General features: G+C 41.9%; 1 protein-coding gene across 2 annotated transcripts in view; it reads left to right on the forward strand.

Moving 5' to 3' along the window:
• RP1 (RP1 axonemal microtubule associated) overlaps positions 1–20,745 on the forward strand; it is a 1,013,486-nt gene that overhangs the window by 746,869 nt on the left and 245,872 nt on the right. For both annotated transcript variants that reach the window (XM_073679301.1, XM_073679302.1), the window contains exons 41-43: positions 9,902–10,083; positions 15,218–15,304; positions 18,110–18,242. In XM_073679301.1, coding sequence (XP_073535402.1) covers positions 9,902–10,083; positions 15,218–15,304; positions 18,110–18,242 — 402 coding nt within the window. The remainder of the gene's footprint in view (positions 1–9,901; positions 10,084–15,217; positions 15,305–18,109; positions 18,243–20,745) is intronic.

The following is a 20,745-nucleotide window of genomic DNA, read 5'->3' on the forward strand; positions in this document are numbered from 1 at the left end:
AGGATAAGCAATCAATATACATGCCATTATTGAAAAACAAATGGCAAAACCAAATATGTAGAGTATACATGAGAGTATATAGAGTGTAGTCAGTGTGTACAATTTTAGACATGTATTATATATATATACACAGTACAGACCAAAAGTTTGGACACACCTTCTCATTTAAAGATTTTTCTGTATTTTCATGACTATGAAAATTGTACATTCACACTGAAGGCATCAAAACTGTGAATTAACACATGTGGAATTATATACTTAACAAAAAAGTGTGAAACAACTGAAAATATGTATTATATTCTATGTTCTTCAAAGTAGCCACCTTTTTCTTTGATGACTGCTTTGCACACTCTTGGCATTCTCTTGATGAGCTTCAAGAAGTAGTCACCGGAAATGGTCTTCCAACAATCTTGAAGGAGTTCCCAGAGATGCTTAGCACTTGTTGGCCCTTTTGCCTTCACTCTGCGGTCCAGCTCACCCCAAACCATCTCGATTGGGTACAGGTCTGGTGACTGTGGAGGCCAGGTCATCTGGCGTAGCACCCCATCACTCTCCTCATTGGTCAAATAGCCCTTAAACTGCCTGGAGGTGTGTTTGGGGTCATTGTCCTGTTGAAAAATAAATGATGGTCCAACTAAACGCAAACCGGATGGAATTGCATGCCGCTGCAAGATGCTGTGGTAGCCATGCTGGTTCAGTATGCCTTCAATTTTGAATAAATCCCCAACAGTGTCACTAGCAAAGCACCCCCACACCATCACACCTTCTCCTCCATGCTTCACGGTGGGAACCAGGCATGTAGAGTCCATCCGTTCACCTTTTCTGCGTCGCACAAAGACACGGTGGTTGGAACCAAAGATCTCAAATTTGGACTCATCAGACCAAAGCACAGATTTCCACTGGTCTAATGTCCATTCCTTGTGTTCTTTAGCCCAAACAAGTCTCTTCTGCTTGTTGCCTGTCCTTAGCAGTGGTTTCCTAGCAGCTATTTTACCATGAAGGCCTGCTGCACAAAGTCTCCTCTTAACAGTTGTTGAAGAGATGTGTCTGCTGCTAGAACTCTGTGTGGCACTGACCTGGTCTCTAATCTGAGCTGCTGTTAACCTGCGATTTCTGAGGCTGGTGACTCTGATAAACTTATCCTCAGAAACAGAGGTGACTCTTGGTCTTCCTTTCCTGGGGCGGTCCTCATGTGAGCCAGTTTCTTTGTAGCGCTTGATGGTTTTTGCAACTGCACTTGGGAAAACTTTGAAAGTGTCCCCAATTTTTCACACTGACTGACCTTCATTTCTTAAAGTTATGAAGGCCACTCATTTTTCTTTACTTAGCTGCTTTTTTCTTGCCATAATACAAATTCTAACAGTCTATTCAGTAGGACTATCAGCTGTGTATCCACCTGACTTCTGCACAACACAACTGATGGTCCCAACCCCATTTATAAGGCAAGAAATCCCACTTATTAAACCTGACAGGGCACACCTGTGAAGTGAAAACCATTTCCGGGGACTACCTCTTGAAGCTCATCAAGACAATGCCAAGAGTGTGCAAAGCAGTCATCAAAGCAAAAGGTGGCTACTTTGAAGAATCTAGAATATAAGACATATTTTCAGTTGTTTCACACTTTTTTGTTAAGTATATAATTACACATGTGTTAATTCATAGTTTTGATGCATTCAGTGTGAATGTACAATTTTCATAGTCATAAAAATACAGAAAAATCTTTAAATGAGAAGGTGTGTCCAAACTTTTGGTCTGTACTGTATATATACAGCTCTGGAAAAAATTAAGAGACCACTGCAAAATTTTCATTTTCTCTGATTTCTCTCTTAATAGGTATTTTTTTTTGTAAAATGTACATTGTTGTTTTAGTCAACAGTATAAACTACTGACGTCTCCGAAATTCAAAGCTAAAAATTTGGTATTTATTTGCAGCAAATGAGAAATCATCAAAATAATAAAAAAGAAACAGTGCTTTCAGACCTCAAATAATGCAAAGAAAACAAGTTATTATTCATTTAGAAACAACAATACTCATGTTTTAACTCAAGAAGAGTTCAGAAATCAATATTTGGTGGAATAACCATGATTTTTAATCACAGCTTTCATGCGTCTTGGCATGCTTTCCACCAGTCTTTCACACTGCTTTTGGGTGACCTTATGCCATTTCTAGCACAAAAATTTAAGCAGTTCTTTTTTGTTTGATGGCTTGTGACTATCCATCTTCCTCTTGATTACATTCCAGAGGTTTTCAATGGGGTTCAGGTCTGGAGATTGGGCTGGCCATGACAGGGTCTTGATGTGGTGCTCCTTCATCCACACATTGATTGACCTAGCTGTGTGGCATGGGGCATTGTCGTGCTGGAAAAAAACAGTCCTCAGAGTTGGGAAACATTGCCCGAGCAGAAGGAAGCAAGTTTTTTTCAAGGATAACCTTTTATGCTTCTTGATTCATACGTCCTTTGCAAAGATTAACCTGCCCAATTCCAAGCTTGCTGAAGCATCCCCAGATCATCATCGATCCTCCACCAAATTTCACAGTGGGTGCTAGACACTGTGGCTTGTATGCCTCTCCAGGTCTCCGTCTAAAAAGTAGACAACCAGGTGTTGGGCAAAGCTGAATATTAGACTCATCAGAGAAGATTAACTTACTCCAGTCCTCTATGGTCCAATCCTTATGGTCTTTGGCAAACTTCAGCCTGGCTCTCCTTTGCTTCTCATTGATGAAAGGCTTTTTTCTAGCTTTACATGACTTGAGGCCTGCCTCTAGGAGCCTGTTACGAACTGTTCTTGCCATGCACTTCACCCCAGCTGCAATTTGCCATTCCTTTTGTAGGTCACTTTATGTCATCCTGTGGTTGCTGAGTGACATTCGAATAAGATGACAGTCATCCCGGTCAGTGGAGAGTCGCTTTTGCCCTCTGCCGGTCTGTAGCTTTGTTGTCCCCAATGTCTGCTGCTTGACCTTGTTGTAATGGACTGCCGTCTTCAAAATTTTAAGGATGGAGGCAACATGACGCTCACTGTATCCCTCTGCTAGTAAAGCCAGAATTGAGCCCTTCTTTTCCTCACTCAAGACTTTTCTTTTCAACTCCTTTGGCATGGTTAAAAGTTATTTTTTCATTCAAATTACTTTTGGGCTATTCCTAGCACTTGTTTTGCCATCCAGCTTGTCCTATTGCAAGAGGATTGTGAAGACCACAGCAGTGTTTTTTATACTTTCCCTCGTTACATAAGATTTGGTTCAGGTGATCACTTAATGAGAAGCACATTAAGTAGAATGAGGTGTACTTTAGTCGGAATTCAACTGACACTGGAATGGAATGGCTGTCAGACATGTAGAGATGGTGATTTTTAGAAAACTGTGCAGTGGTCTCTCAATTTTTGCCAGAGCTGTATATATATAGGGAGTCTTTTTTGTCAATCACCATTGTGAGGGGTGGGAGGTTATTCACCATATCTCCACCTCAGGGTGTGGTCTGGGGTTTAAATACAAGGCCTACTGAGGCATTCAGTGTTCAGTAGGTCTGGAGAGAGGAACTTCAGATTTGTTTGCGTGGGGCTATCCTGAACCACGTTGAGTTGCTGAACTCTGAGCAGGTGGATCCCTGCTACCACAAAGACTGTGCTTTTGTGTTACCTTTTTGCTTTGTTGTCCCTGTTTTGCCCAAAGGGCCGTGTTTTCTTTTATGGACTCAGTGTTGGTTTATGCTGGTTTTAATAAACCAACCCGAAGTTTTAAAGAGACGGTGTTCCTGTGTCTGCCTCTGTGTGCAGCTGAGTGACCATCTATCATAGGTGGTGGAGAATGCGGGCAAGATCCCCAGGAAACGACGACAGACAACATGGAGGACCTGATCAAGCACCTGGTGGAAGCTAAGCAGGAGACAAGCAAGCTGCTATTACAACAGATCCACCAACATCAGCAACAGCAACAAGACCAGCTCCAATAGTAGCAACAGCAGATGGAATTGCTCGCAGAGGCGGTTCGTGTGAGGCTAACAGCCCCTCCCCCAACTCCAGGTGATGACTTGTACGTCCGGAAAGTGGTAAGACGAGCCATGCAAAAAATGACCACGGGAGATGATATTGAGGTATTTTTGACTGTGTTTGAGAGGGTGGCAGAGCGGGAGAAGCTACCACCAGAGCAGTGGTCAGAGGTACTGTCCCCCTATCTGACTGGTGAGCCCCAGAAAGCTTATTACGACCTGGCCTTGCAAGATGCCCAGGAGAATGTTAAACTAAAAACAGATACTGGCACGTGGGGAGTGACTATGTCAGTCAGAGCCCAAAGGGTTCACCACTGGGCATATTATGGTGATGAACCCCCTCGCTCCCAAATGTTCGACCTTCTGCATCTAGTACAGAAGTGGGTGCAGCTGGAGTCTTCCACCCAGCCCAGATGGTAGAATGGATCGTGATGGATAGATTTATTCACTCCCACTCTAGGCCCGTGCAGACCTGGGTTGCGCAGGGAGATCCCTGGAATGCGGACGACCTGGTCAGCCTCGTAGAAAAGTACCAGGTGGTCGAGAGGTCCCTAAAGAAGCCGGGAGGTGCTGCATCCCCTTACTGGGGAACCCAGAGGGAGCCCCAAAAGTGGGGTATTGGAGCCACCACTGGGGGAGTCCTAGGTCCCAAGGGGTTACTGAGGGTATGTCAAAAGTTGCTGGGAAAGACTTGATCTGCTTGAGGTGTCACACTCCTGGACACATAGCCGCCCGTTGTCCTATGTCCTCCGAGCAGATGGACTGCAGCAGAGGAAGATGCTGTTCATACTATGCCTACCCCACCTGAAGTGTGGACCATCAGCCATGTGAGGGGTCACAATCATGTCCTGTGACCATAAATGGAGTGTTAGTGTCGGGACTCCTTGACTCGGAAAGTTTGGTGACCCTGGTAAAGGCCACACTTCCCCACCAGTTGATCCCAGGGAAGTATGTGGGCGTCTGCTGTATCCACGGGGACACCAAGTTCTACCCCGTCGCCCGAGTGACAATAAAAACTAACTGCGCCTGAGTCCCATGAGGTCAGGGTGGTTGAGGGCCTGCTACAAACGGTAATAATAGGGCAAGACTTTACCTTGTTCTGGGACTTATGGCAGAAAGCAGGCATACCATGTGATACAGACAAGAGACGGTTCCACCATGTTGAATCCTCATTGCAGTCAGAGGCAAATGAATTCTCCCTGTGTGTCCTTGCTGGTGAGGAGGACGAGATGGTGACCCAAGAGGCTGAGATTCTTGAGTTGGGAGTTTCTGGGGGGAATTTGGGGTCTGCTCAAATGGAGGATCTTACGTTAAAAGGGGAATGAGACAATGTGTCTGTGATAAATGGGGTTGCCCAAAAGCTGGAAGCTGATGCAAGGTTTCCTTATTTTTCAGTTAATGAGGATTTGCAATATTGGGTCACTAAACAGAGAGGGGAAGTGTTAGAGCACCTGTTGGTACCAGGACCCTATAGGCATAGGGTACTAGACCTAGCCCATTTTCATGTCTTGGGCATCTGGGCATAGACAAAACCCAAAAGAGGGTCCTTCAAAGATTTTACTGGCCTGGGTGTCACCGGGAGGTGGTTAACTATTGTCGGTCCTGTCTTATGTGTCAGTTAACTGCTCCCGTGTCCCATTTCCATAGTCCACTGGTCCCGTTATCCATTATAGAGGTCCCGTTTGACCGAATTGCTGTGTACCTTGTAGGGCCCTTAGTTAAGTCCGCCAGGGGTCACCAATACATCCTGGTGGTGCTGACTACACAACACAGTACCCGGAAGTGGTACCACTGAGAAACTCCTCTGCCCGGAGTATAGCGTGAGAACTAGTCCATATCTGCTCCCAAATGGGCCTGCCAAAGAAGATCTTGACGAACCAAGGAACCCCTTTCATGTTTAAAGTGATAAGGGAGTTGTGTAAGGCTCTGCAGATTACCTAACTCCGGACATCTGTCTACCATCCGCAGACGGACGGCCTAGTAGAAAGGTTCAACAAGACCCTGAAGTCTATGCCTAAGAAGGTCGTGGAGCAGGATGGCCGAAACTGGGACTGCCTACTTCCGTACCTACTGTTCTCCATTACGGAAGTTCTCCAGGTCTCTACAGGATTCTCACCCTTCGAGTAGCATATGGATGGCACCCTCGGGGACTATTGGACATTGCGAAAGAGAATTTGGTAGCTGAGGTAACACCATACCGGAGCATCATCGAGCATGTGGCCCAAATGCAAGACCAGATCGCGAAAGTGATGCCAATTGTAAAGGAAAGCCTCCTTCAAGCACAAGAGGCCTAGGCGAGGGTCTACAATCGGTCGGCGAGACTGAGACAGTTTAGCCCTGGAGACTGGGTGTTGGTGTTAATCCCCACGATGGAGAGTAAATTCCTGGCCAATTAGCAAGGCCCATATGAGGTGGTTGAAAAGTTGAGTGACGTCAACTACAGGGTCCACCAACCAGGGAGAAGAAAGCCGTATCAGGTGTACCACATTAACCTGCTCAAATCTTGGCGAGACAGGGAACCAGTGGAAACTATGTGCGTGGGGGCCCATTATTATAAGCTCATTATTCAAGCTTATCTAGATCTTTCTGAATCCTTTCTCTGTTTTCTCTAGTGTTAGCTATCCCTCCAAGCTTTGCATCGTCTGCAAATTTGATTAGTTTACCTTCAGTTCCCTTATCTAGATCATTTATAAAAATGTTGAACAACAATGGGGACAGGACAGAGTGTTTTAAGTGGTACCCCACTTAAAACACTCTTCCAGTTGGATGTGCAACCATTTATTACCACTTTTTGAGTACGATCACTGAGTCACCTGATCGTGGTCTTTTTGCCAATAAGGCGAATATCAAAAAAGTATTTCCCCAATGTCAAATAATGTTTAACAATAAAAATGGCAGTGGTATCCTCACTAGTATTCGTCCACTTTCAGCAGCATTCTCCCTACCTCTTTCCCGCTAGCAGTAACATTCTTTCTATTTCTCCCTCACTGGCAGCAGCCTTCTCCCTCTACTCTCCTGTCTATCACGTGAAACAGCTTTACTTCATCAAAACTGGTAGCAGAATTATCCCTACCTCCCCACCAATGGCAATAAAATTTTCCCTACCTCCCCACCAATGGCAATATAATTCTCCCTACCTCCCCACCAATGGCAATAAAATTTTCCCTACCTCCCCACCACTGGCAGCAGAATTCTCCCTACATCCCCACCAATGACAATATAATTCTCCCTACCTCCCCACCAATGGCAATATAATTCTCCCTACCCCCCACCACTGGCAGCAGAATTCTCCCTACCTCCCCACCAATGACAATATAATTCTCCTTACCCCCCACCACTGGCAGCAGAATTCTCCCTACCTCCCCACCAATGACAATATAATTCTCCTTACCCCCCATCACTGGCAGCAGAATTCTCCCAACCTCCCCACCAATGACAATATAATTCTCCCTACCTCCCCACCACTGGCAGCAGAATTCTCCCTACCTCCCCACCACTGGGAGCAGAATTCTTCCTAGCTCCTCATCACTAGCAGCACTTTTCCTTTAAGACTTTGGCAGAAACAATTTTACCATTCAGCATATGTAGATACAGCCAATTGTTTTTTTTTTTAGGAATTTATGGTAACACTTATAGAACAGACTAGTCAAAATTAGTAGCTGTTTCTGGATATCATTCACAGTTTCACAGAAACGTTCTGCATATAATTTCCAGTCTTCCAATGCACTATGCCTTTCTCATCTAGGTCTCATGCCATGTTACATTTCTGGGGATTAGCCCTATTCCTAATTTTAGGTGCCAGTTTCTAGTGAAGCTATAGCTGTGGTCCTTGTGAATACATAAAAAGGGGACTAACAAGTAGATAAATAAACATGGATTCTGCAAAGTTAGATAATGGTAATTGTACTTTATATGATCATAATTTCTGGAGAAACTGAAAACCCCTCTTTTAAATTGCTGCTGGATTTTCAATTTCAGATTGATTTTCATTGAATTTGTGAAGCCTAAATGACCGGATCGCCTGCTGTGCGAAATTCATGTCAGCCATTCGCCTTGTTCTTGTCTTATACTTATACTAGCAATTTTATCAATTTTCTATGGGAACATATGGGAACTCTGTTTTCAGTAAATGATTCACTGACAATACTACAGCCAAAAAAATACTAATGTGTTACTAGACTCTTAATAAGGGGAATGACATGCTAGCGAGTTTCATCTGTGACTGTTCTTACGGATATTCCTAAAATCACAAAGTGGATGCCACAAAAGCATCTGAAATAACAAATCTTAATAATTTATGACAGGGTCTCTATTACACACATCAAGTGTAATCTTAATTAAAAAAAACAACATCAAAACAAAAATCCTTGAGAATGATTAAAGATAAAGTGTACCATCGGTGAGAATTAATTAGAAAAACATGTCTTAATATGCTGTTATAATAATCCCTCATACAAAGATGTAATTAACATCATATTTATCATTGTTGCTCTTTAATAAGCTGTTATAATATAAAGATTGGCCATGCAAGTGCTAATGGACCCTGCGGGTCCCTCTTTGTTTATTGGATAGTGAGAACCTGTGTTGGATTCTCCAATATAAAAGAAACAATGTGAGAAAGTGAAGTGGGATGGCCTAAGGGTGCTTTCACATTGCGTTCTTGCCCACGCTCAGTGGTCCCGTCAAGGCTTGCATCCGAACCCGCCTCAAAATGGGATTCGAACATATGCGCAGACAGAGCCAATGACTTGAATGATGCCAACAGAGTCAATGTGTTCTCTGTCATGCATCATATTCGGCCATATACACCTACTAGAGGCAGACACTCAGGTGTAGTAGACTGCACCCGAGTGTCCACCTCAAGTTGGTGTAGACACCTGAAAATGATGCACGACAGAGAACATGTTGACTTTATCGGCATCGTTATGTCAATGGCCCCATTGGCACATATGCCCAAATTCCATTTTGCGGCTGGTTTGGACTCAAGCCCCGACGGGGCCCCTGAGTGTGGACAAGAACACCGTATGAAAGGGGGCCTAAGGATCATGGAAATGACCAGAACTTTCTACTAGTTTAGGTCTTCAGAATGCCCTTAACACAATAAAAAGCACATCTCTGCAGCCATTGAAATAGGAATGCTGCTATAGTGGCTGAGCAACCCACCATTATTTCGTCTAGCTATGGAAATGGGAAAAACTCAAAAATTTTCCAATGAACCAGTTTCCTGTAGTGGAGAAAAGAACATCACATAAAAGACACCAGAAACTAAAATGGTGAAATATGAATCCATCTATTTCAGCATCCATTGATATATATTCAAATGTAAAATTTGCTAATGAAGAACTTTCTCCACATTTTACTTATTTATATTCAACAGGCTGTATCAAAATACTGAAGATCTGTTGAGTAATTAATGTCAACATCAATGTAAAGTCAAATATTGCCCTGAGAGAACATAGTTTGGATCATATTTTTGGAAGATTTAGGATAAATCTAAGCCTCCATCCAAATTGTATGAATCACACAATTGGGGAATACATCACTAGACTTTAGTAAGAAAAATTGGTCACTGCTTTATTTTCTAGTCTCTCAAATGTTTGACCTAATGTATATAAGTATGTCAAAGAGAAGTTTGCATTCTTTTAATATATTCAATAAAATAGGAATAGATATTTTCAGTGCTTGGTTATAAACAAATCCCGAAGTATTCACAGTCCTCGAATTGTTTTCTTTCCCATGTAGACCATTGAGCATCACTAATACAAACTGGTATAATATCCAATAACAAGATACAAATGTGTATTACTTGTTGTATAGCAGATCTGATTCCTGGATTAATATATTATTCATAAACTAAACACATCTGTGTGTGCTTATGAAAATGATGTCAAATCCCTGCATTCATTACTTTTTAGAATCCGCTGTGGAACTGAATAAGATAAATTCTTTCGATACATCAACAAAAGGAAAGTGGCAACTTCAAGTGCTGGGTACTTCGACCTTAGAAGAGGACGTGGATTTGTCTGTTGCTATCTTTGGCAAAAATGGGAAAACTTCACTGCAGAAAGTAACAAACATTGACTGGGATCCTTTTCTGGTGCGAACTAACATAACACTATATGCATCATGCTATATTTGCAGTTTATTACTTATGTAACATGTTCTGATGTAACATGGGTAAAGTAACGGTTCTCCTTAAAGAGTCCAGCTGAACATTGAGTCTTACAGTTAAAGCTCCATGGAAGAAAAGGATGCAAATTGGCTCTCATATATCTCTCAAGTACCATCTGTTGGCAGTATCTACACTATAAATCAGTGTCTAATGGTCGACGCTTTAATGAGCTTTACAGCGTGACCAGATATGAATACGAAGCCAAAAACACTTTTACAGATACCTTTTTTGGGCATTTGTCCCTCATCAATGTAGTGCACAGTCTGGCTTGGAAGAAGTGCTACCTCTATACTCTTCTGGTCTTTTTAAGGAGAATCAGCACTTCCCCATGTGGCATCAAGAGCATTGTACTAATGAGGGGCAAACACCCTGAAACACACTGCCTGTAAATGAGTTTTTGGCTTGGCATCTACTCCTGGTCATGTTGTAAGGCTTGTTAAAGGGTCGGACATTGACTGAGAGTTGGTACTTGAAAGAGAGTTTATTTTCTCATACATTTCTCGAGCTCCACTTCTTCTGTTGAAGCCTTTTCTCATTTGACTGGGATCCTATAAATTATTATATTATATTGTCTTGCTGTGATGCCCTAGCCCTAAGTGTCCGTATTTCAGGATTATAAAACAACAGTCACTGTAAGAAAATTACTAAAAATGTAAAAATCCAGACTTGACCCCATGTGGCAAAAATATATGGGTTGTTTCTTGGTGATGTCCTTATAGCATTGCTGAGATAGAAACCTGCCCCTGCAATATGGCAAAAAGGTATCTACAGGTTATTTGTTTCCCCTAACAAAATTGTACCTCTATAGAGAAAAGATATATATTTTTATTCTTTAAGGCATCATTTTTGATCCATTTGTAGTAAAAACCTATTTTCTATTTCACCATTTACATAGTACTCAATAAGCGCTACATAGCGTACAAAAGCATTGTCACCTGCTTTTGTAAGACCTAGCAATCACATGATTGCTGGGTGTCTGCTGACATAGCAGTGATGCTGTTATGGATCCGGGTGGTGGAACCTCTGTGCTGCGGTGCAAGGAGGGACCAGAGGGGCGTAACTAGGTATCGACTTGGACCGACCAAGGTCGTACGGCGGCTCAATCGACTCCGTGACCAGGGAAGAACCGAGCATAGGGACCAGGTGCTACTCTGGGGACCGACCTTGTATGAGAGCAGGTGGCTCCCACGGGTCAGAAGGCAGGGACTGACCGGTACAGCAGATGAGCACGGCAGGCAGACTGACGGGTGATCCGGGCAGACAGACTGGCAGGCACGGCAGGTAACAAGCAGGAGCCTCCAGGTAGGCGGGCTGGTAGGCATGGCAGGTAACAGGCAGGTGCTTCTAGGTAAGCGGGCTGGCAGGCACGGCAGGTAACAAGCAGGAGCCTCCAGGTAGGCGGGCTGGTAGGCACGGCAGGTAACAGGCAGGTGCTTCTAGGTAAGCGGGCTGGCAGGCACGGCAGGTAACAAGCAGGAGCCTCCAGGTAGGCTGGCTGGTAGGCACGGCAGGTAACAGGCAGGTGCTTCTAGGTAAGCGAGCTGGCAGGCACGGCAGGTAACAAGCAGGAGCCTCCAGGTAGGCTGGCTGGTAGGCACGGAAGGTAACAGGCAGGAGCCTCCAGGTAGGCTAACTGGTAGGCACGGCAGGTAACAGGCAGGTGCTTCCAGGTAAGCAGGCGGACAGAGCCCATAGACAGACTGGCAGACTGGACTGTAGACAGACTGTCGGGCTGGAGAGTAGACAAGCAGGCGGGCAGGACTTGTAGTCAGGCTGGCGGGCAGGACTTGTAGTCAGGCTGGCGGGCTGGACTTGTAGTCAGGCTGGCGGACTGGACTTGTAGTCAGGCTGGCGGGCTGGACTTGTAGTCAGGCTGGCGGGCTGGACTTGTAGTCAGGCTGGCGGGCTGGACTTGTAGTCTGGCTGGTGGGCTGGACTTGTAGTCTGGCTGGTGGGCTGGACTTGTAGTCAGGCTGGCGGGCTGGACTTGTAGTCAGGCTGGCGGGCTGGACTTGTAGTCTGGCTGGCGGGCTGGACTTGTAGTCTGGCTGGGAGGGCTGGACTGGTAGTCAGGCTAGCAGCGGGACCTGAGGGCTGAAGCAGAGTATCACACACAAAGCTACAACCTTGCACGGGCACCTCCATATTGGAGGAGGTGCCTTTTATAGGGGAAGTCCTCCGGCCATTGGCCGGGGACTTTTTAGGATGGCGCGCACGGCCCCTTTAAGAGGGAGTGAGCACGCACGCTCTAAGCACAGAGCCGGGGAAGCTGCATGCACCAGCAGCAGCTGCAGGGAGGCCAGAAGACGCCGGAGCAGGACCGCGGCGGTAAGGGGGATGGCGTCTCTGCCGGGCATGAGGCAGAGACGCCGATGCTACAGATGCTGGATATCAGCAGACCCAGATCAGTTCTGTCAGTGGCTTATGTTACTGTAGTGTGCTGTTTTCCCCTTTAACTGGGACTCCTACAGATGCCTAAGTTACAGTGGAAAAAATTATCAGTAAAGTAAAAAAAATCAGATCTTTGATCTCTTGGGGAACAAATTATATGCAATATAAATATAAACAAAAAAACATGCAAAAAAGTAAAAATCCCCACTACAAAGAATACAAAAAAATCTGATATTTTCATACCGTATGTTATACTTTTACACATACATGTAAGCAAAAAACAAAATCCTACACATATCAGGCATCTAGATGACCATAGTAACCTACAGAATTCATTCAACAGGTTATTTGAAGGAAAACATGAACAGTAAAAAATATAAACAAAAGTTGGAGCAAAAATCGCTTTCTTCGTTATTTGAATTACAAAAAAATTATAAATTACATTTTAATTTATCTATACACCAAAACTGTGTTAAAAGTAATAAAATTTCTCGGTCACAAAACAAACCCTTATGAAGCATGATCAGTGAAAAAATAAAAAAGTTATGACTGCTGAAAAACTATGGAGCAAAAACAAAAAAAGTATGTTATTGAGGTTACAGATAAGCGGATTGACCCGAGGAGTATAGAATTCAAGTTGAATTTCCTTAAATTCATGATTACAACCAAATTCGAACACTTTGAGACTCAGTTTGCAGTTTTCCAAAAAAAAACTTGCCTGGCACGATTTCTCATACTGCTGAAGCATCAGAGAGTAGGCTGAGTGGGTTCCCAATAATGCCCTGTAGATAATGACATCTAGCGGATTATAGGGTCAGTACCTGGACCATCTCAGATCAGTTGTTCCCAGTGTAGCACAATTTGTATGGTTGAGTTGTTTTCCATTTCGAGAGTCACTGGGTAAGTCGCTTTCTTTCTTTCTCCTGTAGAGTGCAAGCTCTTATAGTCAACAGGGTCCTCTTTCTGTTCTGTTGGTAGTCTGTAAGCACTTCAGAGGGGTCCTCTCTTTCTCTCTCCTGTAGAGTGTAAGTTCTTATAGTTTGCAGGGTTCTCTCTTCTATAAAGTGTAAGCGAGAAAATTTGTCGAAGCCAGCAAATGTAAATTTCCAAATATCTGCTCATCTCTAATTAAGATAATTTTGGGCCTTTTCATTAAGGAGTAAAACAGATTTATGAGCTTAAAGACAGCCCATACACAACCAAAAAGTACATCAAACCATCTACTTTATGCTTCTAAATGCTCTGTAGTCTTAGAGACTCATTATTGTCCCAGAACCTGGAACCAACAGAGAACCCTCTCGTAGTCTGGGGACTAATCTAACCCTACTGGTTACTGAATACACAAAGTCCCCTTCTAGGAAATGTAACTTCACAATTTCTACATTTTCACTTGTACAGTATTTAGGTTTGTGTTTATTCACAGTATTTAATCTCTTAACACCTTCTGATGGATATATAAGCCATGGAGCAAATCAGAAGGGGGGGAGGGGCAGGTTCAGAAGCTAAGCCCAATCCATACATGGCAGATGCTGTATAAGTTACATAGTCAGCATCTGCCTCTAACAGCTGTGGCTGGAGCTGAACTCTGCCCTCTCCTCTCCATTTAGATGTGGTTGTCAATCTCTTTCCATCAACCCCCGCATTGCGATTGTGCTGTCTGATGGGTTACAATGGCAGCCAGGGGCCCATGTTGCTGTCACTTTGGTACTCCTATGAGGCTAAGCCCTAGGCTTGCAGTATATGATATCAATATCAGTGTTGTGGTATTGCAGTATACAATAAAAGTGATCAGATGATTGCAGGTTCAACTCCTCTGTGAAAATTAAAAAAATATGAGTAAAAAAATATAAACAAATTTAAAATAAATAGAAATTCAAATCACTACCTTTTCCTCCATTAAAAATACAGAATTGTAAAAAATTAAAAAAAATATATATATCTTGTATTGCTGCATCCAATCTACCAAAATATAAATTAATTAACCCGTATAGAAACATCAGAATTGCTGTTGTTCAGGAACCACACTTCCCAAAAAAATCTAAATAGAAGAGATGAAAATAATGTGAATAAAACCATCAGCTCACCACTCGTACTGACCTGGAGAACTATGCTTCCAGGTCATTTTTTACCGTGCAATGAAGACTGTAAAAACAAAACTCCAAAAACAGCATTGGTTTCACTCTTTCATCGCACTTTGAAATTTTTTCACATTTTTCAGTACATTGTATAGTAAAATTAAGGATGCCATTTAATTTTCAATTCGTCCTGCAAAAAACAAGCCCTCATATGTCTATGTCAACAAAAAAAAATAAATAACAGTATACTTGAAAGAAGGGGAGATAAAAATGAAATGAAAAAAATGAAAAATTGCCCGGGCATTAAGGAGTCAATGCCCTTATAGCTTGTGGGACAAGGTGGTGTCCCTGATATTGTCATATACCAAAAAAGGATGCACATAATTTATGAACTTCATCCATATACTATTTCTACCTAGAAAATGACACTTACATAGATAATGTGTCATAATATTTACAAAATTTTACAATGTAAAAGACAATTTTTCCAGATTCATAGAACAAATTCTATTACTTGCATTAGTATTTGTGCCTAGTATTATACATAAATATTCTGATTTAGAAGTAATTTCTTATATGATCACTTCTGACAGCTGAGTGTTGGAGATATCGGGAATATAATAAAGGCTTCCTTCCTGTCCACGGGTCTGAGCTTTGAGAGAAGACTCCTCTTACAGAAGGTACATGTCACGTTAATTGATTGTGATTGCTTGATAGAAATTCTACAGTGTCTCTCACCAGTAATTTCCTAAAAAACTCTTTAAAGTCATATGCATTGCAATGAACAAATGCCCTTTGAATAATTTCAGCCTGGTTAATACATAACAAATGAGCTTTAAATATGCACAAGATGTTCTTTTATGTCTTCCTATCATGCAGTATTCATCTGAAATACCACAGTGCAGAGAATATAGCTTTTATTGATGTCCATGCAATGGCCACTTTTTCTTTTTAACAATCAACATTTTGTTATATTTACGTGACAATATTGATAATACTATCCCAACCATGAATTGTATCTTTTTTATTTCTGGCCTAATTGGGTCCACTTTCCACTAAAAGCCCCACCATGGTATAGGATTTAATAAACACATATAAGGAACTATGCACTTCTTTTTTTCCTTAAAGAGAACCTATCGGCACAATTTTGTAATGTAAAGTAAAGACATGGCTGTAATGGTGCTGTAATTCGGATTACATTGATACCTTTGGTGAAGAAATCTGATTTGTTGTTCTTCTGTAATCACTATTTGAAGTTTTCTGCTAATTAGAATTCGGTGCACAGGGGCCGGACTGTACACTTCTCTGCCTGTGCTTCTCCGGCCCCTCCACCTGTCTCCGGTCTGTGAATGACAGGTCACTGCTGAGATTTCAAACAGAGGAGGCAGGTAATTCACAGACCGGAGGCAGCAGAGGGTCCGGGGAATCACAGACAGGTAAGAGAAGACCCAGTGTACAGTCTGGCCCCTGAGCACTGAAATCTAATTATCAAAAACTTCAAAAGGTGATTTCTTCACCAAAGATATCAATGTACTCAGTATTTTAGCCCCATTACAGCCATGTCTTTACTTTAGATTACAAAATCATGCTTACATGACCTCTTTAATAGTGATGAGCGAGCATGCTCGTTTAACCCTTTAAACGAGCACGCACGGGTGCTCGCTAGTATTTGCGGCGTGCTCGGCATCTAGGTTTCATCGGCTGCGTCTGCATGTGTCGCGGCCGTTAGACAGCTGCGATACATACAGGGATTGCTTAACAATCTGGCAATCCCTGTATGTGTCGCAGCTGTCTAACAGCCACGACGCATGCAGCCATGGCAGATCAAACCTAGATGCCGAGCACACCACAAATACTCAGCGACCACCTGAGCGTGCTCATTTAAAGCACTACTCTTTAACTATGTCTATTATTTGTCACGTAACTTTGATTTCTTTAGTATTATTTAATATAATAATTTTAATAGCAAAACCTCAAGCTCAAGCTTCTGGCGATAATTTGCCTTGGTGTAAATGTGGCAAATATCTTATATTCTTTTTCTTACCAGTGGTTTAGTTGGTTGCATTTGACAATCCTCCTGACATTGTTATAGCGATAGCAAAGTTTCTCTGCATTTACTACTTACCAGTTAGCTCATTCCTATACACAACAGCAAATCTGGAAGGGCAAATCTGCAGTTGAAAGGGAACCTGACAGCTGGTACCTGCTGCCTGATCCACGGACCGCATGTATCAGACACTGGCTATTTGATTCAGCCAGGTATTCTTGACTGGGGGACAGAGCTGCAAGGGAGGCTAGTCAGAAAGGTGGATCCAAGCCCAGTCCCCTTCAATGCTGATTACTCAAGGGGACCAACTGTGGATCTGCCTTTCCAACTAATCTCCCATGCGGCTTGGTCAGCTTTTAGAGTATGTTTTTCACTAAATATTTGCAGCATACAATGCTGAAATCATACAGGCAGTGGTTGATACCTTTTAACAGGAGACAGGGCAAAAACTTAGAACAAGGATGAATCAGCATCGCCACACAATAAAAGAAAAAAGAATAGATCTGCCTGTAGCATTTTTGTTCCCCTGATCACAGCATAAAAGATATGAAATTACTAGTATTAAAAGGTAACTTCAAATCTCAAAGAGAAAGAAGAGTCTCAGAATATAAACTGATGATGACCTTTAACACTTTCAGAGCAGGAATGAATGTGTCGCATGGATTCATGTTATTCTACATCAACTAAAGAATGTGCTCCTCAGACTCTCAGACCTGTGAGGTCATCACAACACTGGACACAGGACAATAAAACCTTCACACTCCTTATCTATTAACTGCTAAAATATTTATAGCCAGAACTGTTTATTTCTTCCATAATAACTCTGCTTTTCATCACCTGTCTTACCTATTGCATTTTTTTTTCTCTTGTGTGTCTTATTGTGTATAAATATGTGACTCTTCAGATTTTGTGGTATACTATGCCTGATGAAGAGACCTGAGTAGTCTCGAAAGCTTGCAATTTGTTACTATCTTTTCAGTTAGCCGTTAAAAGGTATCAACCACTGAAGACTCTCAAATCTATATAGTTTTTACAAGGAATTTTAAATTTTAAGCATTTACAGTGATGAAGCAATGCCTTTAAATGAAACAGTATGCGTGTTTCATGCTATGTTTTTCATTACTTTTATTTCCTAAGACTACGATGCATCTAAATTTCCATCACTGATCATATAAGAATCTAAACTTGTTTAGATCAGTTATGGGGGTGATGGCTGCAAAATTATTATTTTTAGCATCAACTTGGTATCCATGTAAAGCGGCTCCGCCAGGTTTCATATGTCTGGAATTAACCGTGTTTGAGTTTTCACTAGCTAAAACACATTATTATGCTTGACAATGTCATTTATATAAAATTTTCTTTAAAAAAATTGTGCAGTACTGAAATGAGAAATTAACTGGGTGACAGAACTTTTATAACAACATATTTTTCTATTAAGATTCGTATGAGAGATGTGGATACCAACCAAGAAATAGGCTTTTATCCAGATAATGTCTACTTACCTAGTGATGATGGCACAGAGAATGTGGCTGAATTAGCAGCAATCCTCCCCAACCAACCACCATTGGATGGTAAGGTCTTAAACTGAAAGGTGTTCTGCACTTTTAATAAGTCCTTTCCTAGTGTGCTGTTTTAGGGTGTAAGATATTCTTGTATAGCTGTGCCTTACACCCAGTCACCAGCTGTTCACAACATTGAAGTGCATCTATAAGTTGCTGGGTTATCCATTGACTTCAGTGAAACTAATCCATTCCTTTGTAACCAGAGAAATGGGAAAAATTTTTAAGTTGACCCAAATATGGCCTTCAGAAAGGTGAGGATACCTGAATAGATTTCCGACACTAGCATGTCTTCCTGTACATAACAGTTCACTTTTCTCTGTCTATTTTGGAACATGAGAAGCTGTATATGGTCCTGGTAGTGGTTCGGCAAATGCTGGCAAAAGTGGGCTATATCTGTGTGGTGAACTGAAGCACAGGCAAATGCATGGACAGTAGCCTCGGTAGTAAGCTCCTTAAGGCTCTACAGTCCAGTTTTATGATTTACCTTGACCAAATGTGCGTTCCATAACTTTAGAGCAGCATGTTCCTTCCGAAAATCAGGCTCTCAAAATTTTGATGTTTTATTTATGGTAAATGGAAAAGGTGTGGTAAAAGATGTGTGTCGCTCCTTAAAAAAAATAACTTCTGACTTACAGCTCTTGATTTTGCCTCTAATGCCTGGCCAAACTGCCCTCTTAGTGGTGTGGACAGGTTCGGGCTGGCTCATAAGGGAACAGGCAAATTCTCTGTTGGGCCCCTGAGCAAGAGTGGCTCCCACACACCATTATGAGCAGTAGTAGGCACAATATACTTGATTAACTATTTACAGACAGAAGCAGCATCTTATCATTCATTTAACAAACTACCCAGTTTATTAAAGCACCACTCCAGTGATTTTTTTTTATTGCAATGCTGAAGTTGTGCTACTAATTTAAGGTTCATACACTTAGTCCTACTTACCATCTGCCGTCTTCTGCTGTTATCGCTGCCGCTCTGGTCAGTCTCCATCAGCTTGTGACCTGCCAGATGACTTCAGTGTTTGCTGGGTGATCCGGAAGTCACTACTCAATGTAAGTGTAAATGAGCCTAGCTCTGGCTCTCATAGAGCTGGTGACCGTTACCTCTTCTGGTCAGTTAGAAGTTGTGGTCACAAGATGGTGGCGCAGGACCGGAGTGGCACCAGGAAGAGCCGAAGATGGAGGGTGATGAGTATAATAGTAGATGCAGAGATCTTACGTTAGAAGCACCACTCTGTGCTCAAATAATGATAAAAAAAATAAAAACCGCTAGAATCGTACTTTAACCCCTTCACAACATATCATTTTCCTGCCTTTGATGCAGGCACATCATTCCACATGCCCGTCGGCGCCCATGAGTTGATTGCAGGCCGCCCATGGTTTGTCATGACAGCCAGGGGTCTGCTGATGACCCCCTTTGCCTGTCATTACGATCCTCCTGTGAAAGCCTGACCGTGGCTGTCGTTAATAGAAAATCATGATTTTCTCTATACATGGCAGTGCTGATGCATTGTTATGTATAGCACAGTTGATCAGACGATCGTACAACTAAAGGGACTATTAAATACAGTAAAAAGTTTTTAAAAATATGAAAAATAACAAAAAAAAACACAAGTTCAAATCAGTCCCCTTTTACCCCATTAAGAATAAAATAAAATAATAAAATAAAACCATTAAAAAAAATAAAACAATACAAATGTTTGGTATCACTGCATTCGTAAAAGTCCAATCTATCAAAATCTAAAATAAATTAATCAGATCGGTAAATGGCGTAACGAGAAAAAAAGTTCCAAAATTATGTTTTTTTTGGCCGCCGCAAAATTGCAATAAAATGTAATAAGAGGTGATCACAACATCGTATCTACCCCAAAATTGTATCAGGAAAAATGTCAGCTCATGACGTAAAAAAATAAGCTATAACCCAGCCCCAGATTCCAAAAAATGAAAATGTTACAGATCTCAGAAAATGGCGGCTAACGCAAATTTTTTTTTTTTTTTATAAATTTGCGAATTTTTTTTCAACACTTAAAAGAAAACTGTGCATGTTTGGTACAAACAAACTCGTAATGACCTGGAGAATCATATTGTCATGTCAGTTTTGCCATATAGTAAATAGAAAACCCAAAAAAACAATTATGGAATTGCGCTTTTTTGCAATTTCAATGCACTTGGAATTTTTTTCCCCATTTTCCAGTGCACTATGTGGTAGAATAAATGGTGTCATTCAAAAGTACAACTCGTCGCGCAAAAAAGAAGCTATAATACTGCTATATTGATGGAAAAATAAAAAAGTTATGGCTCTTAGAAGAAAGGGAGGAAATATCGAAAGCACAAAAATGGAACATCGCAAGGTCATGAAGGGGTTAAGTATCTATCCCAAGCTACAGGATAAAAGCAGAGTACACCAGGCTTCTATATAAGAAAAGTATATGCGGTACCTTGCTAATAAATTTCTGAGCAATCCCATCAACGGTCGGTATTTGATCAAGACTGACCAGGACGGTTTATACGCTCTT

The sequence above is a fragment of the Phyllobates terribilis genome, unplaced genomic scaffold, assembly GCF_046119375.1.
Source record: "Phyllobates terribilis strain yellow unplaced genomic scaffold, ASM4611937v1 Scaffold_4__5_contigs__length_816908805, whole genome shotgun sequence".
In the NCBI taxonomy this organism is placed as follows: domain Eukaryota; kingdom Metazoa; phylum Chordata; class Amphibia; order Anura; family Dendrobatidae; genus Phyllobates; species Phyllobates terribilis.